At 46.8% G+C, this 21,845-nt stretch overlaps 1 protein-coding gene across 11 annotated transcripts in view; it reads left to right on the top strand.

Annotated features, from left to right (window-relative positions):
- TRIM29 (tripartite motif containing 29) overlaps positions 1 to 21,845 on the top strand; it is an 89,942-nt gene that overhangs the window by 3,128 nt on the left and 64,969 nt on the right. For 10 of the 11 annotated variants that reach the window (XR_012766107.1, XR_012766106.1, XM_075442303.1 and 7 more), the window contains exons 2-3: positions 8,018 to 8,216; positions 13,818 to 14,862. Coding sequence is in view for 9 of the 11 variants with exons in the window: in XM_075442303.1 (XP_075298418.1) it covers positions 14,005 to 14,862 (858 nt within the window). In the remaining 2 variants the exon portion in view is untranslated. The remainder of the gene's footprint in view (positions 1 to 8,017; positions 8,217 to 13,817; positions 14,863 to 21,845) is intronic. The other variant, XM_075442299.1, reaches the window with a different exon arrangement.

Below are 21,845 nucleotides of genomic sequence, written 5' to 3'. Positions count from 1 at the left end.
TGACCCTGGAAATCTGCATCACAGCCCCCTCACAATGCCAGTACTAGCCCATCTTTCTTTCCCCGCCGATCCTAAGTTGAACATATTGCTTTTATGGCATGTCAAGACTTGGAGGATTCTCACTATAAAGCAATCTGTATTGCTCCTTCTACCACATATACCTTCAGGGAATCGTAGTTATTTCAGATCTCATCTTCGAGCAAGGTTTCCAGCTAGCCTGCTGTTTCTGCACCTCATCACAGACAGAAGATGTTACATTGCATGGTGCAATACATCCTCTGCCTGGAAAACAGTGCACGCTGCAAATGATGATGAAATGCAGTTCACTGAACTAGGGGTCCACCGAAACCGAGATTCAGCACAGAATGGACAAGGCTTTACCTTCTCTCTCACTTCTAATTCCTCCAGCTCCAAAAAGCAGAGTTAAAAACCAAGGGTCTATGCTTAGATCTTAGTTTCTGTTAAATCTTCCTCTCAGTCACCGTAACAGCAACTGCTACATGTATAGGTGGAAAAAGTTAATGTGGATAGAAGGCAACAGCACAAAGCATACTGCGCACCAGAACCTTGCACACCAGAACGTGTGTCAGGAGTCGTGAAGCAGTACAGAAATTTGCTTCAGCATTATTACATCACCACAAGAAACAAACCAAAGCAAACAATGCAGAATGCCAAGGGGATTTTCTTTTCTCTCTCTTTAATCTGTATTTGAGTTTCTCTCAAAATCTTCCCTTTCACCTCCTGATGTTTTTGCCCCTCTCTGATCTTTAATGCATTACTTCAGGCTGCTAAGGTGGGCATCAGGCCAGGCTGCTCCATGATACTGTTTGCTTAGTTTAGCACTGGCTCCTGTCAGAAGGAGCCCTGCTGGCTGAACACACCGTTTGTGGCCATATGTGGTGTTATTTACATGGGGAAAGGAAGAAAAAATATATGTCTTTATGAAATATGAGTTGAGGAAAAAAAGAGGCACAGGCAGAGCAGGGTGGGAATGTGCCCGTGTGAGAAAGCCATCCCAGCCCAGACTGCAGGAAGCATTAGCCCAGTGCTCACGGAGAGGAACACTGCTCTTAAAGTAAGCTGCAAGGGTCTGCAGTAAAGCCTCATAGTGGCAGAAGAAATTGGATAGACTTCTGGAATCGTTGCACGGAAGCCCTGCTACCAGCTGGGAGACTAATTGAGTTTCTGGCTTTTTCTCCCTTCTCCCCATCCTCCTTCCTTCTCTCTTTGAATAGCAGAGCAATGCAGCCAAGGGCTCAGCTCCAGCCAGATTGTACAGGCTCAGACAGGGTAGGCTGGGTCATTCAGTAGAGGAGTAAACATCAAGGAAAGCTGAAAGGGCTTTCTTAGGCTGTGCTTGAGCTAAAATACTGAAGAGCAGCACAGGAAGCACTTGAAATCTCTGACAGGTCCCAGTCTGCCTGCACCAGCTGCAATACCTGTTGTGAAGTAGAGCAGCCCAAGGACCGCGCTAAATCCCACAGCAGCTGTGGCAAGTGATGGAAGCAGAGAGGCAGGGGCTGAAGCTGGCGAGCCCTCTGTTGCCTTTCTGCTGCTTAGCACAGCGGTACTCCGCTCTTTGGCTGATGTACAGCAGCAGCGTTGCAATTTTGTCATCCTCAGCACAACCAATCTCTTCCCAACACAGCCTGTGTCAGTACCCTGACGCGCTTGATGAGAGATGCTGTCCCAGTGGAGGTGACATCTTTTGGAATAAGATGTAAAACCAACTGTGTGACAGCCCGGGCTATGAAAGTTCCCTTGGCAGCTTCTGCCAGCATTATTTTCCTCCCTGAGCCAAATTCCAGGTTAGAAACTGAACAAAGCAGTAATGATGAGCTGCCAGTATTTTAATGAGCAGTTCCCACAGACACCTTCCTACCTCTGCCTGTGATGAAACTCTGCAGAGCAGATGCACGTGTGCGCATCCAGAAAGGGAGCTGTATTTACTTCTCACTTGTTCAAACAGCAGCAGTTACAAGAATGCTCTCTCCTAACCATCACTCAAGCAGGGAAGTGGCTTATTTGGCAAGGAAACTGTCATCAAGAGCAGTTTGCTGGAGATGTTTACACTGTGTTTCTGAGGGTATAACGAGCGTGCTGATAAGATAGCGCAGGAACTAGCTGACTTGAATGAGGGGAGAATATGTGGAGGGGAAACCTGCTAGCTGTATTCTGCAAAGCCTTTGGGAAATACCCTGCTGGCAGCCCTACAGAGGCAACAGCATTTACTCTTCAGCATTTATTTCAGGCCGCTTAGAGAGAAGGCCTTTCTAGGACAGAAAAGCAGGACTGGGAGAGCCGGGGTTTCCAGGATCGTGTTTTTCTCCCCCAGGAAGGAAGGCGGGGTGTTTTCCCTGCTGTAAGCAGCGCACGGAGAAGCCGGGAGCACTACGCCGAGTAAAGACCCAGTGCTGCCCCTGCCCCAGCGCGGGCACGGGGAGGGCCGTTCTCCGGCCTCCCCCGGGCGCCTCCGGGGACGGGCAGGTCCCCGCATCCACTCTGGGGGCACAGGCGCGGGCCGGAGGCAGCGCTGCGGGCGCGGCCCGTCTCTCGCGGCGGGGGCTCCGCAGGCGCCGCTCCCCGCGGGGCAGCCGACACGCGTGTGCGGGCCGCGGAGGCCACCTAGCGGCTGGCCAGGCGTGCGGGGCCGCGCCCCGCAGCCCCCCGCTGCTCGCCCCGCTGCTCGGCCGGCCGGGAGATGCTCCCCCACCCCAGCTCCCCCCGAACGCCCCTCTCCGTCCTCAGCGCTCGCACACGAGCCCCAGGCCCAGGGAAATCCCGCAGTCCCGTAGCGCGGAGGGGGAAAGTGGGGCTCAGCACCCTTGGCACCCTCCTAGCCCACGTCCTTGCATAAGCAGGCTGTGTGCGAGGTTATCTGAACGCTAAAAGGTGTGGATGCACGGGTACAGAACATCAGCGAGGAGGACTGAGCACCTCTGGTGTACTCCCAAGCTGGCCTTCCACATCTCCCCAGTATGGTGCAGGGGATGAGCAGAATGCTGAAGGAGGCTGTGGCACAGAGGAGGGAGAAACTGGGTGGCCAGCAGAGCTGTACCAGCTAGCATGAGGTCTCCCCCCCCCACTAGGATGCTCAGAGAGCCCTGCTCTATAAAAAAAAGTCACTGAAAGCGCACTGGGAAGGACCTCCCCACTCTCTCTTTCATTTTCCCATGCTGGATGGGCAAGATGTGAACACTGAATCCAGGAGAAGCTAAGCACTAAAGCCCTCCAGGTGAGAGACATGGGAACCTTCCAGCAATGTCCAACAGACCTTTGTCCGTCAGAAACGTCCTTTTACAAATCAGCTGCTCTTCAGCTGGGTGGTGAGCGGCGTGCGCTCTCCTCAGTGAGTGCAGGTGTCCTTCGTGTGCGTCCACACGTACACGCTGCCTCTCGCCCCTTCCTGCTGCCATGGGACCAGGATCTCCAGGAGAGGTACAAGCAAGTGGGTGAGGGCAGCCTCCTGCTGTCCCCTCCCTCCTCTGTAGTGGCAGAGGTGGCCCTGGCTGGCAATGTGTCCCCCTGACACGGACGCTCACCCCGAAAGGCTGCCCCAGCCAGCCCAGAGCACAGGCTCATTGCTGCCAGGGCACAGGGAGACAGGCAGGGAGCGCGAGGCAAGGGCGAGCGCGCCCTTCCCTGTACCAGGAGAGACCTGCAGCGCTCTCAGGCCTGCAGCTTTCTCACCCAATCCTCCTCCACCCCCTTGGCTTTCCTTCCTGGGTGCCAGCCAGCCCCATGACGCTACACGAGGCTGCGTTTGGACTTGATGGAACCTCAGACTTAAATGCAATTAATGTAATAAAGGCCAGCAGCTAGTGCATGCACAGAGCCAACCGGAGCAGCAGGGACGGCTCCCTGAGTTGCCCAAGCTCCAGGTGTTCCCTGCCCATGCACAACAAGCAACATCCCTTTCTCCACTCCCTGGCATTCCTGCAGCCCATGGAGCTGTAGTGCCAGCACACAGCTCAGAGCTGCCTGGGAATCTCCCCTATTATTTTAGCCTCTTTCACAATGATACCACCAACAAGGAGGCCAAATCCTGCCACTCTGCCAGAAGCTTGTAACTGCAGAAGCAGGCTCTGCCAGGAGCTAGCGAGGTGGGGAGGCAGGAATGCATGAGCTTTTAGGTCCTCTGGGTGCTGGGCACTTTTCAAAGCTCACATGCAGCTGCAAAAGAGTTCTCCAGCCTGACCGGCCGTCCTGTTCTGCGGGGCCGGCAGGCAGTCATAGTGACAGTGCCGACTGGCATGCAGGGAGTGTGGCAGATGTCTAGCCTGAAGCTGTGCCCCTTGCTGCTACTGCCACTGTCCAGTCAGCTACCTTGCTGGGCACTTATGGGCACTTAACTCACCATGGACAGCTGCTACCGCAGTGACAGAGCTGCCACCAAGTCTGGAGGAGAGCTCCACATGCTAGCCACACAGAAAGCCCTGCCCTGGGGAAGTGGGTGAGAGGACAGTATGAACAATCCGTGGGCAAGGATGCAATGGGTGGCCATGCCTGTGCCACCAAGAAGCCCATTCTCTCCCAGACTTTGTGTTAGGTCCTGCTGCGGGGGTTTCTTGAGCTGGAGAACCCTTCAGAGGTTTGGTTGCTGGGTGGTGGTGGCGCTTTTTCTGCTATGAAGCCACGTAGGAGTGAAGCAAAGAGGCCCCAGTGCAGTTCGCAGGAAGGCAGAGGATTCAGGGTGCAGGTGACCCTCTGAGCAGCGAGGATGTATCTGGAGAGAGGCAGGAGCTAGAAGAGGGAGCTGGGATAGCAAGGGGACAGGGGGACAATGAGGAGAGGTGAAGTCTGAACTCCTGCCATTTAGCGGTGGGGCTTGGAAGAAGGTGTAAACAGGTGCTGAAGGACTGTAAGCTAAGTGCCAGTGATGTAAGAGCTACCGTGATCAGCCTGTCCCCAGATCCTTTCCAAGGCAAACATCAGACATTTTCCATCAGACATTGCTCTCCTTGGATGCCAAATTTCACTCCCATTTGTGCAAGCCAGGGCCAGTGTCCACATGCTCCCATTGAATTGCAGATCCCTTCCCAAGCCCCAAACGCTGAGAGGCCCCTAACAGGAGCAGATAAGGGACCTAGAAAGACAAGCTGCATCAAGGACTGCCTGCCCCCTGCTTCTATATCCATCTGAATGCCAGCAACCAAAATACTGCATCTGCACTGCTGCCTGGAGAAAAGCAGCCTTGCTGGCCTTCGCTGCAGCTTGCTGATCCTGTTGTTTTCACCTGGAGAAGGGGATGGCATGACACAGTTGTTTCCCAGGCAGCTGCCATCATCCTATAACCAGAGGGTGGGATTTGGCTCTGCAGAGGAATAATGCTGACCAAGGACAAGCAAGTCCAGGCAAGGCACAAAGCACAGCGCTGCTCCTGATGAGTAAGAGTGGCGGATGCTAACTCTCCTCGAGGCCTGGTCCTGACCCCCACCCTGCCTTGGCTTCTGTCAAGTTATCCTGTATTTATGGCAGTGAGTAAGGAAGGCTCAGGCTCCAAGTTTATTCTCTTATCTAGGTTTTATATTTTTCTCCCAGAATTGCTCTGATTTTTTATTTTTATCCTTCTCCCTTCTTTTCTCAGCATTTTCCCCTCTTCTTTTTCTCTCTCCCTTCACCTCTGTCTCATTTTTCTTTTGCTGTCCTACTTTTTCTTTGTATTTATAGAAGAGGAGAAGAGGGGAGTAAATCAAGAGACGCATACACACACACGCTGGATATTTGTCTCAGTCACAGAGTGAATAAGCGTCCTTGTTTCAACATGTTTTCCCATTTAACTTCCCAGGGGCTTTTCACAATGAGAATTCCTCTGAACAACCAGACAAGAGCTGAGCTCACAGTCATTTGCTGTGTGTGGTGGCCTCATTCCCCAGGCTTCCCCTCCATCCTGCACTCTGATTTCCAGGAACTCAACAATGACACAGACCCGGGCCCACCCACTGCCTCCCCTGAAGCCTCCCTGGTAGGCAGGGAAGCCCAGCAAGGTCAGGCTGCAGCTCCCCAAGCACTGAGCTGTCTCCTGGCATGATGGAGCAGCAGCCCTCACGCAGGCAAAACCTCTGATGGAGGTTTCTGCACAGGGCAGAAGCCACGGGCAGCTGAGACCTTGCCTGATGGGGTTCTTCCATGTCCGTGGGACTGCTCAGAGCAGCCCTGCCGCCCTGGGTGAGTGACGGCTCCCTACCCCTCTAAGCAACTTTCCTGCAGGGGGGCCCATCTTGGGAGGCTGAACCTTCTGCAGAGAGAGAGGACTTCGGACATGGAGGCTCTTGCAAGAGGTGAAGAAAGATTCGCAGGAGACGGTGCTTGCTCTTAGCAAGGAAGACACTGAGCAGGGCTAGAGCTGATCCCACAAGCTTGCCATCGGCACCAGCACCTGGCATGGGGCCGTGAACAAGCATAGCATAAGGGGAGGAAGTGTCTATCCCCTCCTCTGCCCCACCTGCAGCATGCTCTTGGGGCAGAGGCTGCCCCATCCTGCTCCGCCTCCAACCGTGCTGGGCTGCTCGGTGGCCCCACGGGCCTGCAAGCCTCAGGAGGGACAGAGCCACAGTTTCTGTCTCCAGGGCAGTTCAGAGCAAGGAGTGCTCCTCCATGCATGGCGCTCTGTGCTACCCTTTCTAGATACAACCACTGCCTGGAGGGAAGCTTAGCTTGATATTGCCAAATACACAGGATTTCAGAGTAGTTCATGCGTTAGGAAGACTCTATTAATAGCTCTCTGTCCTTTTTCTTCTTTCCCTGCTTGTCCTTCCTCTGCTGCTCTTTATCCATCCATGGTTCCCCTCTCTCTCTCCACCTGCCTTCTCCAGGCTTGTCACTGTGAGTCGCACCATGTCCCATCAGCTTCACTTGTTTTCACTCCCAGACCTCACCAGGGAGCTGGGACTTTCATCTCACACAGGCAGAGACTCTGCACTGACAGGGAAGCTGGGGAGCAGCTACTGACCACGGGGAGCATGGATGGTTGGAACGGGGGGACAGAGAACCACAGGATTGCAGAGAAGGGGATGACCTTTAGAAAGAGCTTAAGGAGGGGAAAGTAGCGATGCTCCTTATGACCACCTTTTATGATCCATCACCACATGCAGAGCTTCTTACAGCTCAGCTCCATTAGCCCAGAGTCTCTGGACTCAGCCGTGTAATGTCAAGCCTGCCTACAGCAGATGATATGGACTTGTCAAGTCTCTCCCATCACAAATAAAACTCTTGCCAGTGGTAGTCTCAACACTTTCCCAGCCTGGGCTCCATCCCACAGGACCTCTCTCCCAGTATAGGAACCCAGATAGCTGCATGACAAGCTTAATTAGCACAGCTCCTCAGAGGAAGAGAAACTGGCCCTCTCCTCAGGGAAGAAGGGACCCTACAAGAGTCATGCCCCAGTCATGCCCTAGTAGCCCTTTCCCATCTGCTGACACACTCGGCCAGAAGCATCCTCAGTGGCTCAGCTACTGCAACTGTACCTCACAGATCTGAAAAATACGCTTTAGATGGGAACCAAGTTTTTAAGCAATGGGGCCGGTACAAAAAGATCTCTCTCTAGGGACTTTCAGTCTCTGGCTTTGGCTTGCTAGAAAATCAATGTTTTTCAACTTTGGCAGGCTTTAGTTTCCTGAGGCATAAGATGGAGATGGCATTCCCCTGCCTTGCAGAGTTTGATGCATGGTATTTTTTGCTGAGATGCAAACCTGTACAGAACTAGGCCTAACAAAGCAATTCCTGCTGCTGGGGAGAACAGTAAAGTTATCATTTCCAAGCATCAGAGAAAAAAGAGCAACTTCACAGAAGAGTACATAAAGAGATCCTGGGAGCTATAGACCCATACTACCACCTACACCCCAGGACCAAATAATTTTGTGAAAGGAGTACAATCTGCTGCAGCTATCCCGATATCAATAAATTGAGTTATGCCAGCTGCAAAGCAAGGAATGTTTTATTACTTCTTCTACAGCCCCCAAACTCATAAGATTATATGAACTATCAATTTTACATTAATAATATTTATCTCTTCTAGTATGCTTTGTCCCCGAATATCCCAGAACACTTTAGAAGATCCTCAACAGGTTGGAGCAGAACAAAATCACAATCGCCCAAGTCTACATGTGGAACTATATACGAAATCACATCTGCACAGTTACTGAGGCTGACTTGAAAACTGCCAGTGACCACTCTCCAAAGAAGCCAAAAGAGAATGTGTCGTCCTACAGCAGAAGGTAAAAAAGCTCCAGTGGTCCTTGCCAATCCAACTAAGGAATATTCTTGATCCCGAATTTGGAGATTGTGTTTTAGTGCTGAGCAGACACCTGAGAGGTGCAACCACCTCCCCCCACCTTCCCCATCTCAAGTTGTGGCAATCTCCAGTGCATGAAAAGAAGGTGGAAAAGAAAACAAAAACTGAAAACCAATGACACAGAAACCAAGTTAATCATCAAAGGAGGGGGGGAGAGAATCCTTCCTGGCCTTTACAGACAACCAGCAGAAGCCTTGAAACACAGGCTTAATTAATTAATTAAAAACAATATGAACATGGTGCAACAAGTCTTGTAAGCACATTGAAGGCACGCAGTATCATCTGTACACTGTTATGCAATGTGTTGACGACTGTAGCAAGCTCGTCTTGAACCCAGTTCAGATCCTGGTGCCCAAGACTCTGATTCAAAGGCCATCCCTGAACTCTGCTCCTATAATGTCTAGAAATCTCTTCTAATTTCTAGCCTATATTTCTTAAGGAACCAATTTACCCCATTTGATCTTATACTAGCACTGTCCTTTAATTGAAATACTTTTCCCTCTTTAGCTGGTATTCCCTTTCCTGTCCTCCACATGAATTTAATGCTGAGTAGTCATTTTCCCCTTCAGCCTTTTGAGGGATGAAGACTCAGCATAGTCACTAGAAAGGGGTCCTCCCCCAGGCAGCACATATCCTCCAGTTAATGCCCTTGTCCCATCACACACCCTCTCACTCCTGTAGTGAATCATACTCCTTCTGCACACTCACTGAGTATCGTTGTTACACAACAGGCATATACATCCTGCCTGTAACTTGTTCCAATAATTAAGATTTCCCATGGTCCAGCTCATAACCTACAGGCCTGATTTAAGCCCTGGGAAGCCTGTGTTTGTCCTGCCATGGTACCCTGGAGGAGCTATTCAGATGCTCATGGTACCCTAAAAATCCAAGTCCTTGTATCTAAAGCCAGGTCCTGACCATCTTTGCTGAGCTCTCAATTCAGCATGTCCCCTAACATGAAAATACATCCCCCAAATAACTGCATACTTCCTGGTTCAGTTTTCCTTCCCTTCATCACCTACTCTGAGACAAATAGCTGATTATTCACATGAAGGCAGTGAGCCCAAATTGTCACAAATATCTGAACTTAGAATTAATTTCTATGGTATAAACTAATCTCATATAAATTACAGCCATGAGAGTATCTGTAGATCTGCTTTAATCACACCTGCAGCACTGTTGTTTTTTCCCCATGTGCTCTATACCAGAACAGCTCTTACTGATCTATCTGGATGCATTGCTGACTGAATCTGATATGTGTGAAAGCAACACGAATCCTTGAACTTGTTCTGCCTGCTCTGCTGTCACACTAGAATCTGGTTAATGCATGGTCATTGCTCTATGGTGTCTACATGCTTGATGGATTGACTTCCTGTGCTTTCTTGTAGCAGGAATGGCCTGAATGCATTTCAGTGTAACGTTTTCCAAGCTGTGGACTTGTTTCATATAAAGGTGTAAGAAATGAGAAAGGACTGAAAATATGCAGGATGTGAAAGGCAGTGTGGATTAGTGGGTAGAGCACAGAGTAGGCAATTAGCAGACAGGTTCCCCACTCCTGGTTTGTTTGGAGTTGTTGTGAGAACTGGGGCCAGTGAATCATGGGCTGGTTGATCTAATTCTCTATGACTCTCCATGACTTCATTAGTCATTGGTGTCTGAAACTCTGCTCTGGAGCCTGTCTAAAGGAGTGCTCCAGGGTTGGCTTAACTGTTTCTATTCTGTTTAGTTTGAAATGGACCCAATCTTCTCGCTTTTTCCATCTTGGGGAATTTTTTCTTTTAGGTACCTACCCATGAAGATTTCTGTGCAGCACATGGTACAGTGGAAACCCTTTAGTACGAACAATAAACTACCTGAACTTACTGGTGTAGATACAATGAAAAAGATGAAGATCAAAACAAGAACAAAAGCATCATGGAATATTAAAAATAAAATCAAGAATTTAGAGGGGTCACAATCATGAAAAATAAGAGAATGAGCAAGCAAAAAGGCTGCATAGCTGTTTAAGAAAAAAAGGTTTCATTTTTGCTGAAAGATTTCAGTCAGTTCCCATAGCACATGCTCACTAATTGCTACAGGGGGTTAGCAACTCAGACCTATTTTGCAAAGGTGTTGTCAGGTTTAATTTGTGAACCTTTGAAAAGTGCTCTGAGTTTTTCAGATGAAAGACACTGCAGATGCCAAACGTGGGTGTATACTCTGAGTCAGAGGCATAGACATAGGCATATTGTGTGATCGGCTTGACGCAGTGCACTAGATAGGAGACAGTTGTCCTCTGCAGGAAATGTAGGGATACCTGGTGCAAAAATCATGGATGATGCTTACCCATGTGTGAACTCATGCTATAGAAATCAGGAGCCACCCTCTGGGAAGTGCAAAGATAAAGCCTGCAATAGAGACATCCAGTCTGTACTTTACTTAGGCTTCTAAATTGCCTGAAACACATGTGCATGCAGAAGTATTCTAAATATGGTTGGGTACAGAAGCACAAATTGTCTAACAAACTGCTCTTTAACTCCAGTAGTCTTCCTGTGATTCCCAGGGAGAATTAGGCACCACTGGCAGCGGTTATGAGCACCAGTAAGACCATGTCAAATTTCAGACAGGTATGAACAGTAGATTTCCTGGGAGAGGCCAGAAATAACAAGAGATAAGTGGGCCCTATCTGCAAGCAATTTTTTGGCATGAAAAAGACATGATGAAGTGTGATGAGTCAAAGAGAGATAATGGGGAAAGGAGTAGGCTTGGCCTTTGGCTACGGAGCAAAGCCATAGTCCCCGGATGGATGGCAGCAGAGGTGATGCATTTAGCTCTCGCTGGTCACACGTGGGCCTGCCATGGTTTCACAGACATCTGCAAGCAGGACATGTGCAAAGCGCTAATGCCAGGCGTGTGGGATGCTGCCAGAGTGAGCTGAGGTTGAAAGGGGACCAGTGAAAGTAGCATTATGCAGAAGTAACTGGCAATGGCAGGGAATGTTCCTTATGCACACGAGTGACATCCATCCTTCCTTTCCGCAGAATTGAGGGAGGTTCAGTGCAGATGACTGGCAAACTGATTCTTCTTCGAGAAATCCCATTTGCACTTGGGTCCATGAGTCTGTATGTGTGTGTATGCGCATGACCTCCCTCTTTCTGTCTGACACAGAGCATTTAAACTGAGGATTCTCCAAAATTAAGCAGCAAGGACAGATACCACCCAAAGTACTCAACAGCCAAAGCAGAACTTGCAGGTTTATGGAAGATACCAACTATCATAAGGGCTGACAACAGCCCATCTGAGTCTGATTGGGGTCGCATTAGATGATAGACATTACATGTCTTACGTCTTGAGTATGGCCATACTTCAACAGTACTGCAACAAACAGAGGAGCTATAGCCATAGCTAGCATCAGGGCAGGTCAGGTAAAGCACAGTCTTAACCTGACTTATTGGAGGATTCCAGCCTTGTATGTGCCTCTGTGTGGACAGAAGAATCAATAATAAACGTCCCCCTGAGCCCAGTTACTCCTAAGTCTACCAGGAATAACTGGATTAAACTCATTTACTCTGGATTTCCATCAGTAAAACCAAGATGAAAACAATCAGTCCTTAATCTTCTGACTGCCTTACCTACTCCCAAATCTTAACAAAGTGTCAGGAAAACAAGAAAAAACAAGGCCGCTTTCTTCCAAGTTAGACTTCTTCACATAGATGTGTTTTGTTTCTTAAGCATTAATGCTAGCTTGGAAACGCTCTGCTGAGTCTTTTCTGTACACGTGAGAACAAGTGCCTCCACCCTCCAGTATTTTTAATTACTTGGAAATCTATAGGACTGTTGATGTTATAAAGATCAGCTCAGCCCAGGAAGCCAGCGGAAAGAAATACATATATACCAGCCAATCTCCTTCTTTTATGAAACTTGTTTTTAAAAAATAGCATTACCGTTTCCTATGCCAGAGGATGACTTATGACTCAGGAAAGACTATGATCCTATTAATAAAAAAACTGTCCATTAGAAATTACTGCAAAAAGCGCAGCCCTTCCCAACAACTGTTATTCAAAAAAATACCGTATACTGAATCATTTCTCATATATATATATAGAGTGATCCATAATGACATACAGGCAGTAAAAGAGGCTGGACCCATGAGCCAAGGGTCCCAACTACATTTCAGTTGAAAAGAAAAAAAATTTCTCTTTCCTTTTCTCTGATTTCACACAGACAAAGCCCTTAGATGCCGTATCTACAAGACAGGCGCTTGCTGGCTATCTCATTCTCATATCATATCCAAAATGTATGCTGTTCCTGTCTTGGGCTGCACCTCTGTTTTCTCTACACCTCAGAAAAGAGCTGAGCTGCAAAATACAGACCTGGATTTTTTCCTCCACTACTTAGGACACTTCCAACCAAGGTTTTGTTATGGATTTCTAATGAGAAATTATTACAGGCTAAAAATCACATTCTCCAGCAACACCACCATTGCATTCTGCAAAAATTAAATTAAACGCAAATATTAGGCATGGTTAATTTACACCCTGTGCATTAATCTCAGAGCCATCTCACTGAAATTCTATGCTAAATTGATAATATAAGTGGAAGATCAGCCTCCTCCTTTTGAAGTTGATGGAATTCACCAGTGCTTATGAAGAGCCGTTTCCTTCTGAAATCTGTGATTCCAACAAATCAAACATTTCCTAGGAATACAGCTAGTGGAGACAGATCTGTTTTTAAATCTCTTTCTCAGTTCTTGTTTCTTGCAAGAAATATTTTGGCCATCTAGCTGCGAAGTATTTCGTCTTCCAGGTATCTTACAGGTATGTCTCTCAGTTCAGTGGACATTTATGGGAAGAGCTACATAAGACAAACCTGAACCCTTATTCTCAGTGAGAGCATGCAATGAAATAGACAAAGGGGGTTTTATTCTACTGGTCACATTAGTGGAGATCGCAAGGCCTGTAGGAAAAACAGGACTAGCCAATTTTTACTTCAGGTCAGCTGTGCTCTGCTACATGGTTGGGCTATTTCCAAGTCTATATGGATGAACATTGCATAAACCACCACGAAAATCAAAATAAAGATAATAGGATCTTTTAAACCCAGTATTATCCATATGTTTCCCCTCCCTGTCCTACTGAATACAGTAAGCCCTCAGGGGAACCCAGTTTGAGAATGCTTTATTCTAGGCGTTCATTTTAATTACAACCATAATTATTTTTGTGCATGTGTATGACCCAGTTAACAAACCCATCTTCAGCATCTCATGGTCTCTCCAACCCTGCCCATTTCTGCAAGGAGGTAACCTCAGCTCCTGGCAACAACGAGCAAAATTATTTTTGAAACAAGCGGTCAAACTGGTTGCTACATCTTAATGAAAATTATTTTTTTAAAAAAACATTTCCATGTATATAAACAGCCCTTCCTCCCAAACCTGGTTAGACAAGAATGTTCCTGGGTGTGGACTGCCTTGTATAATTAACTGCACAGCTGTAGCTTCTGATCCCTGGTAACATCTATTTCTTTCTTTCTCCCTGCATCTACCTAGCACAATCCAGGTGTTCTCCTCCTCCTTGCAGGAGCTCCAGGTGCGTCACTTGGGCAGAAACCTTCCTACATTGCACCGTCATTCCTTGACGAGACAACGACCAGGCAGAAATACCAGCTTTGTAGGAAGTTAAGACAGGAACTGAAGGAAAGACTGAGCAGTGAAGCCAATTCACCCTGCTTAGACGATGGAAACGGGGAGTGCAGCAAGGACAAATGGTACCACTGGGAAGCCAGAAGATGTGAAGAGTTCATCTGCCCCCAAAAAAGAAGAAGAAGCAAAGAAAACCACAAACCCTGGTGGAGGTGAGAAGGAACCTATGAAGGGCACTGGCGGTGCTGCTTTGGAGACAGGGCAAATCAAGAGCTCCCTCTTCTCTGGGAGTGACTGGAAGAGGCCCATCATTCAGTTTGTGGAGTCGTCCGATGAGAAGAGATCGACCTACTTCAGCATGGATTCAGCAGATTCAAAGAAGATGCAATATGCCGGTGGACAGATTGGAGACATGAGGAGACCACCTCTCTCCTTTGCAGAGAAAGGCGATCTCAGGAAGTCCCTCTTCTCCTTGGATTCCAAAAAGAGCTTCCTGCCTAGTGAAGGGGAAGGGAGGAAGTCGTTGTTCTCTGGGGGGCAGATGGGGGACCTGAAGAAAACTCCCCTGTCTCTGGTGGAGACAGGAGACCTGAGACGATCCACCTTCAACAAGCCTGACAGAGCCGGTGGGTCACGGCCCAGGGTGAAGCTGGAGGATGTTCTGTGTGATTCCTGCATCGATAACAAGCAAAAGGCTGTGAAGTCCTGCTTGGTGTGCCAGGCTTCTTTCTGCGAGCTGCACCTCAAGCCCCATCTGGAGGGGGCAGCTTTCCGGGACCACCAGCTCCTGGACCCCATCAAGGACTTTGAAGCAAGAAAATGCCCTGTGCACGGGAAGACCATGGAGCTGTTCTGTCAGACAGACCAGATGTGCATCTGCTACCTCTGCATGTTCCAGGAGCACAAAAACCACAGCACAGTGACAGTGGAGATCGAGAAAGCAGGAAAAGAGGTAACACTCTTCTTATTGTACATTCTCAGTCTTTCAATAATTACACCACAGCTTTTGCTCTCCAGCCTGCAGTCTCTCCACATATCATGTCTGCAATGTAATTCTGGGATGCAGGAGTGGTGGATGAGAAGCATTTAGTGGAGAACTGATGTTGCCTGGGTTCAGCTGCAATGGGATTGTCGTTCTCATAATGGCTGGTTACAGCAGCATAGCACTAGTCTTGTATAGCAGACTAGGGTGGGGAAGAGGTGTGGAGAGCCTGGTTTCACCACTGACTTTCAGCAGAAGCTGAATCAAAGCCCTACACTCTAAGTTTTAAAAGACCTGTCTCAAGTTTCGACAGTGTTTGTGTAGTGTTATCCACAGCCAGAAAGGTGGGGCATTGCTCAAGTACAGGACCTCCAGAATACAGTTACTCAGATCAGTAGCTGCTCAACTTATTAGCGGCTGCTAGGTTACTATTGAAAATTGCCATCTCAGCTACTTAGAGTGAGATTACAGCTTTTTGTTTTTCTTTTCTGTTATGGATATGATAGTGTCAGGCCCCACCTATAGGAAGAGTTTCTTGAAGCTCAGATGAAAAAGCAATCCTGGTGCAAGGAGAAAACATTATTTCCCCAGAAGCACAAATACAATAGATTCAGAGGATGGACATCTAAGGAGATGAGTGTCATGTGAAACAGTGCTTACTCTAATGAAGAGTCTTCCACCTTTGTTTGCTTAAAGGCTCATGCTGTTTGCTTTCTGGGTGGATGTATGATTATTCCACTAGCTCTAGTCAAGATCAGGGTCTCACTGTGTTTGGTGCTATACATCCCTATATTAAAAGAATGTACTGGCCTAGAGACCTTCTGATCTAAGCAGACAAGACAGGAGAGATTACAGATAGGAGACCTGTGAACGGGTAGTGTAAAACAATTTGCCTAGAGTCACACAGACAGTCCATGGCAGAAACTGTAACGAGACTAAAATCTGCTAAATCCCAGTCTTAAGCAAGCGCAAGCCAGTGCTCTGATGTGGTGAACATACAAATACAAGTACCCGCTGCTAGAAATTCTTGAGTTACCCTTAACTTGGAAGAACAGTTTAACTCCTCCTGAGGTGCTAGGAAGATTTACCTCATAAGGCTGAAAGAGCATCTTATCTAGAGCTTATCTCTGTCTTACTGTACAAATTTTTGGTCTTTTCTTGTGAAGTCGTCTCCAACTTGCAGCCTTGCTGAAACCAGACAAGGTTTCTTCCATGTCTCAGACAGTCTTTCTTAAAGAAATTCCTACAGGGCTTGCTAGCCTGTTGTTTGTTCTTGTGTTTTTGATGTCAGCTCTGAACACGGAATATGCTTAGCTCTTGTAATGCTTTGTCTAGTATCTGCCAGGTTGTCCGATTCCTCTTAGCTGTTTCAACTGAAAAGAGGTTAACAGCTGCTCCCTGAGAAACCAAAGCTGGCCAGAGCCTTCTTCCTGTGGTTGGGTGGACCTAGAAAACCTTGCTTTTTGAAGAGGCAGCCATAGCTGGGCAGAGAAGACTTTACCTAAGATTTAAATTACTTTTAATTTCTTTCTTAGAGTCCTTGTGCCGCTCGTTAGCTCCATGCTTTAGTTCCTGTCCTGTGCTGTTTCTGCTGCTGCTAATCCTAAAGAATTTAGGGCTTTATCAATATGAATCATACACATGGGCAAGTTTCTCCTGACAATGAGTTTTGATCATGTTGTAACTTGAGTGAGTATTCACTCAGACAAAAACAATTAACAGGATAGCTGTTGCTTACAAATGTTTATTCTTAGCTCTGATTTATTCACTGTTGGTGGAGCCTTAGCAAGAACCACAACGAGGAATGAACATTTCCAAGCCCCTTGCGTGCACCACCTATTCTTTTCAAGTCTTGCAAATCAGCCAAGCTGGAATATGACCACAAATTGGAAGAATGGCAAAGAGTTTTGCAAATTGCAAAGAGCTGCTGGTGCTGCTGGGCTTTGTGGAAAGAATAAGTAAAAAATCCATATCAACTCAACCCATTCCTGCCCCATTTTCATGGCTTGGCATCCAAGCAGCACCAGGGAAGTTTTACTCCCTCTAAATTTGCTAACTATGTCACTGGACTGGTGACCAGAATACAGCTGTATCCAGACAGACTGTTTCAGAGTGTTGGTTGTCAAGGAACAATTGGTTTATCTACAGGGATTTCCCCGTCCCTGGCTACACTGCAACTCCAAACCTGGAGAGGATTCCAGCAGAACTGGGGGGGGTGGGGGTGGTTTGTATGCTGTGATGCACTTCAGCCTGACCGTCAGTCTGGGTGCTCAGCAATTTGGTGGCACAAAACTGTCACATAACAAGGTGTAATGTGCTTATTTTAGGTACATCTATTCCTTTCATAATGCAAAATTAATGCAGGCTACAGTCTCTTTCAAGAGTTTATTTTTGCAATAGGCCCGTAGGGAAGAGAGGCTCTATCCTTCAGTGTTGGAAAAGCAAGGGGCAGTTTAAGATCATTCTGTAGAATTAAGTAACTCTGCTTGCTCCACAATGCAGACAGAGACAGTACAGCTTAAGAGAAAAGGAATGCAAACAAGCCAGTATACAGGCACATACTGGTTAGAGCATTTAAGCAAGCAGTGGAAAGCCTGATACGTCTCTGTCTGTAGAAGACAGGAAGAACACAGCAGCGTCTTCTACTTTTCAGGAGCCTGGGGCGAGCGTCATCCCCCTTCCTGGTGTGCTGCTGAGCAATCAGTGCAAGACACAGGGGGTCAGACAGAGACAACTTGGCAGGGAAGAGAGACATTTTTTCTGAGTTTGCACATAGTCGTAGTTGTGTATTTTACTCAGCAAACCTTTAATGCCTTCCCCAGATCCACCGTGCATTAGTTTCCTGCTACAGATTTAAAAGAAAAGTAACACCCCCACCAGAATCAGTACAACAAACAACCAAGAGAAAGTCTGTGAGGCTGGATAATAACCACACACAGTTGAAAAGTGAGAATTGTCAACAGCAGCTGGTACGCTCCAATAAAATCCTCTGGCCAGCTTGATTTATCAGCAGAACTAGAGCCCCCCTTTCAGACAGAATCCTTCATTTTGAAAGGGGATCCTTCATTCAAAACCTGCTTTACAGAACTATTCTCAAAATGAGACAACTTCATGTATGCCTGCCAGTCACAGAGCTGTAAATAACCTGGCGTTACCATACAGCACCAACCTTAGTACTCAGCATGTCAGGTCAGTTCTAGTGAAAAACACTTTGATTTTTTTTCTTTAATTCTTTACTCTTAAAGAAAAGTTTGTGTTGTATAGCAGGTTTAAAGAGGCAGCAAAGAACTGCCATGCAGAAACGAGAGCTGGGTGTTCCTCATTTCAACAAAGTGACTTTTTTGAAAGGGGAGACTTCACAGAGTCTGAACTAGGCTTTGAAGTCAACCATCCACAGAGATGGATCCAGAGGGATTTCCATGTGAACCCTCCCTGCATTGCTTTCACTGCCTGAATAGAGAGAAAACAAGAGTGTATCAATGTACCAGTGGAAGGATTTTGGCCCTTCCCACTGATGCAAGGTTATGGCACAATGTGGCTGTGAGACCTTATCTACACTAGCTGTGGTGGCTCTGCAGACACAGCTTATAATAGATGCTCTTCCCGCAGAGATGGTACAGTTACCTGCGGGATGTTCTTCCTAGCTGGAAGGCTGGGGAATCTGACTTGCTGCAAACTGTGATTTAGTGGGTTTGCCTGTTTGCCTGCATTCTGCATTAATGCCTCTACAGTCAGGGCAGAACCCAAGGAAAATCCACCAGTTTGCAGGTAAGGAATTCTCTTCAAACTGCGCAGAGAGCCTTTTCTGGTCTCAGCACATGCAGTGACTAGTGGCTTTTTTTCAGGATGCTCACAGAGTCTCCAGAAGCTGTAGCCACTGAAACCCACCTCTGCTTAACAAAAGTTTGGACAGAAAAATGTAGTGGCAGAACCAGCAGAAATAAGGTCTTAATTTGCTGATTTCTCAGACATGTCATTTCCAATACATGCCCTGTACTGCAACAACTAGTTTAAACACTTCTTCTTTAGCTTCATTATTGCATTTGGTCGTTGCTGTCAGGTAATTAGCATAGTTCTACCTGGCTGGTGACACAGGGGTGTTCCCCAATTCAGGGACTTGGTTCCCAGAGCATTAAGACATGATGATGCTTGTATTGCTGCCTTGCAAAAATGAGTCGCATCATGATGCAAGACTCAGTCTCACACCTCTAGTCCTTTACAGCACAAGGGCTGGGTTCTGTTGTGGATGTTTAAGTGTACACTCTGAACTTTCACTTAGGCCTCTTAACTGTCCTAATTAACCTAGACTCTAATAGGGGATCCTCTCCTAGCTCAAAGACTCTCAGTGCCAGCATTTCTCAACTTGGTATAGTCAAACTGAATGGTCTAAACCTGTATTTCCTAGATCATCTTCACTGTTATTGTTCTTTCTGCACTATAGGCACTCCCCCCACAATGGGTGGAGCTGCTATATTATCTTTCACTAGGACCTTCTGAACTCCAAGTCTCACCTAATGGATTTGCTCTGGGTGGTCCATCACATAAGGGGATCAGGAATTGTTGACCCTTGAAAATCTGAGAAATATGAAGAAAGCTAGGACAGAAGTTTCATCATAGGGAATGAAGCTGAGATGTTGACTGTCCCTAGTACCTGTAACCACCAGACTGTAAATAAAACAGGATATATGTGCACAGCTAAAGCAATCTTCCAGCAGCTCCACACCGAATGGGGCCTTAAAATCATCATGAAACCACCTTTGCCGAACCCCTTATGTTGTGGTCTATCTCCAGAGCATCCCTACTGAATCCTCCTCCTTGTGCACATGTCAACACTTCTTGTACTATCCCATAGTCTGCCTGGACCTCTTTTTAACATTTTTTCCTATGGTAAGACTAGTTTCAGTGTTTGTACTATCATGCAATAAAACACCTCCCTTCACGTCCGTTTCCTTTGCTGGTGTCTGTACTAGTGTTTCATTTTGCCCTCAGTATGGGCATTTTAACCCAAGACGAACCTGGATGACTCTGGTATTTGCATTCCAGCTATTGGAACTATCTCTGTAATTTCCATTTGCAAATCATAATTCTCACTGTAAATTGTAGTGTGGGTCTGCTCTTAAATAGTTGTTACATCCCATCCCAGAGGCACCCAAACTACCTTTCTGGGTGAAGGGATATTGTAACTGCAAAAAGCTGTCAAGAGTTAGCTATCACTTTTGAGCAGGTAATAGTTTGCAAAATTGCTTTGAGACCCATTTTAATTAAAAAGTACTATAAAAGTATAATATTGTTAACATGACCTTCCAGCCATCACCTGAATTTTTTTCCTGTTACCTTTCTTTTCAAACTCCTTGTGTTTGGGAGTGTCTGCATGGCTGTGGAAGGTCTGCTCTTCTCAAAAAAATCCCTCCAGTCCCTCTCTGTATGATTTCACTCCCATTTGTGTCATAAGAATGTCCTGATGTTCAGGGATGAGGGAGGGAAACAAGATCTCACATTGCTCAGGAGATGCACTTCTTTCTTTACTCACAATTAATGCAAATTGTATGTAGCTCTGTGGCTCAAGGAAACAACCTGCATTATAGTGTAATTTCTCACATTATTTACTGCAGTGGGATGGATACCTGGATCTAAAATGCTTTTGTCTCATTGCATTTCTCTGCTGTGCAAACATGGTTGTACACCTTTGTGTCTTGATGAATAGCGCATCTTGCAGTACACAAAAGAATGGAAAAAAGCATGCATTCCTCCACATCACTGTCTTCAAACATGAAAACTATAGGATCAAGCTCATGCCTTTACTCTCTTGATCAGTAGTAGAGCAAATTTTATCTTTACACCCATACGGTTCCCTGATGATCCCATACCGCAAAACCCTTCCATGTCCGCTCTGAACCCCTGAAGAATACAATTTCATGACCCCATTCAGTTAACTACTTCAGGATGTCAGGGTGTATGGATAATATTTACAGGGCCAGTGCTCTCCTAACTCTCAGCAAACAAGGACAATTACAACTACAATGTGAGGATGCAGCTCTTCTTACACCGAGATACCTTTGAGTACATTTACCTTTTTTGTTCCCCTTTTCTTCTGTTTTATAAGGCAATAAAACAACTGTCAAATTGTTTTCCCTCTATAAATAGAGAATTTCTAAATTGGAACAGCTAGTGTCAATGGCTCTCAAAGGCAGCTGTGCTTGATTCAAGCTCAAGAGCATGTTCAGACACTACGGTGACTGGCACCAAGACAAGAGCCCTGATGGACTGATTTCCTTGGTCTGAGCTGGTTGACTGTTGCCTGCTCTTCATCGTGTGATGGTGTTTTCTATTCTTTGAAAGGGCAATTGAAAACTTTTAAACTCTCACCCTGAGGGCAACTATGATCACAAGAGAAGACCCAGGTTTTGTATTACATTCTCGGATGGGTAGCAACACAGTGGGAACTACAGCTTGTGTTTTAACAGCAGGGAGATCTCACTGTGTTGGTTGCTGCAGGATTGGATTTATTCATGCCTCATCCCCCACTGGCCTAACTATTGGCCTAAATGTGAATGCTTTTAGGTAATACAACCATTTGCCAAAGGATCCCACATGAACAGCGGGTTTTCTGAACTTTTCTAACGCGACATAGCTCAGTTGTGGAGTACAGGTAATTTCTGCCAACTGTGTAATTCCTAAACGGCTGTGGGGAAAAGTGTCCCACAGCCAGATTGCCTGTAGTTACAGTTGTGCTGTGACCAACCTGTACACACATGAAACGTAGAAAGACCTTAACATGCATAAACAAAGGCTTTGTCATGATCTGTTGGGCAGGGATGTGGTGAATATGAACGACCGAAGGAGGGTTTGCCCAGAGTTAACAGCGCAAGGCAGTACTAAACAGCCAGCTCCTGGTCTGATCCAGAGACACAGCATGCACACCAACTGGCATGTTATACCAGTGCATGGCTGCC

The sequence above is a fragment of the Opisthocomus hoazin genome, chromosome 24, assembly GCF_030867145.1.
Source record: "Opisthocomus hoazin isolate bOpiHoa1 chromosome 24, bOpiHoa1.hap1, whole genome shotgun sequence".
In the NCBI taxonomy this organism is placed as follows: Eukaryota; Metazoa; Chordata; class Aves; order Opisthocomiformes; family Opisthocomidae; genus Opisthocomus; species Opisthocomus hoazin.
The sequence above is the reverse complement of the archived record's forward strand: the minus strand, read 5'-3'. Positions and strand labels throughout refer to the sequence as shown.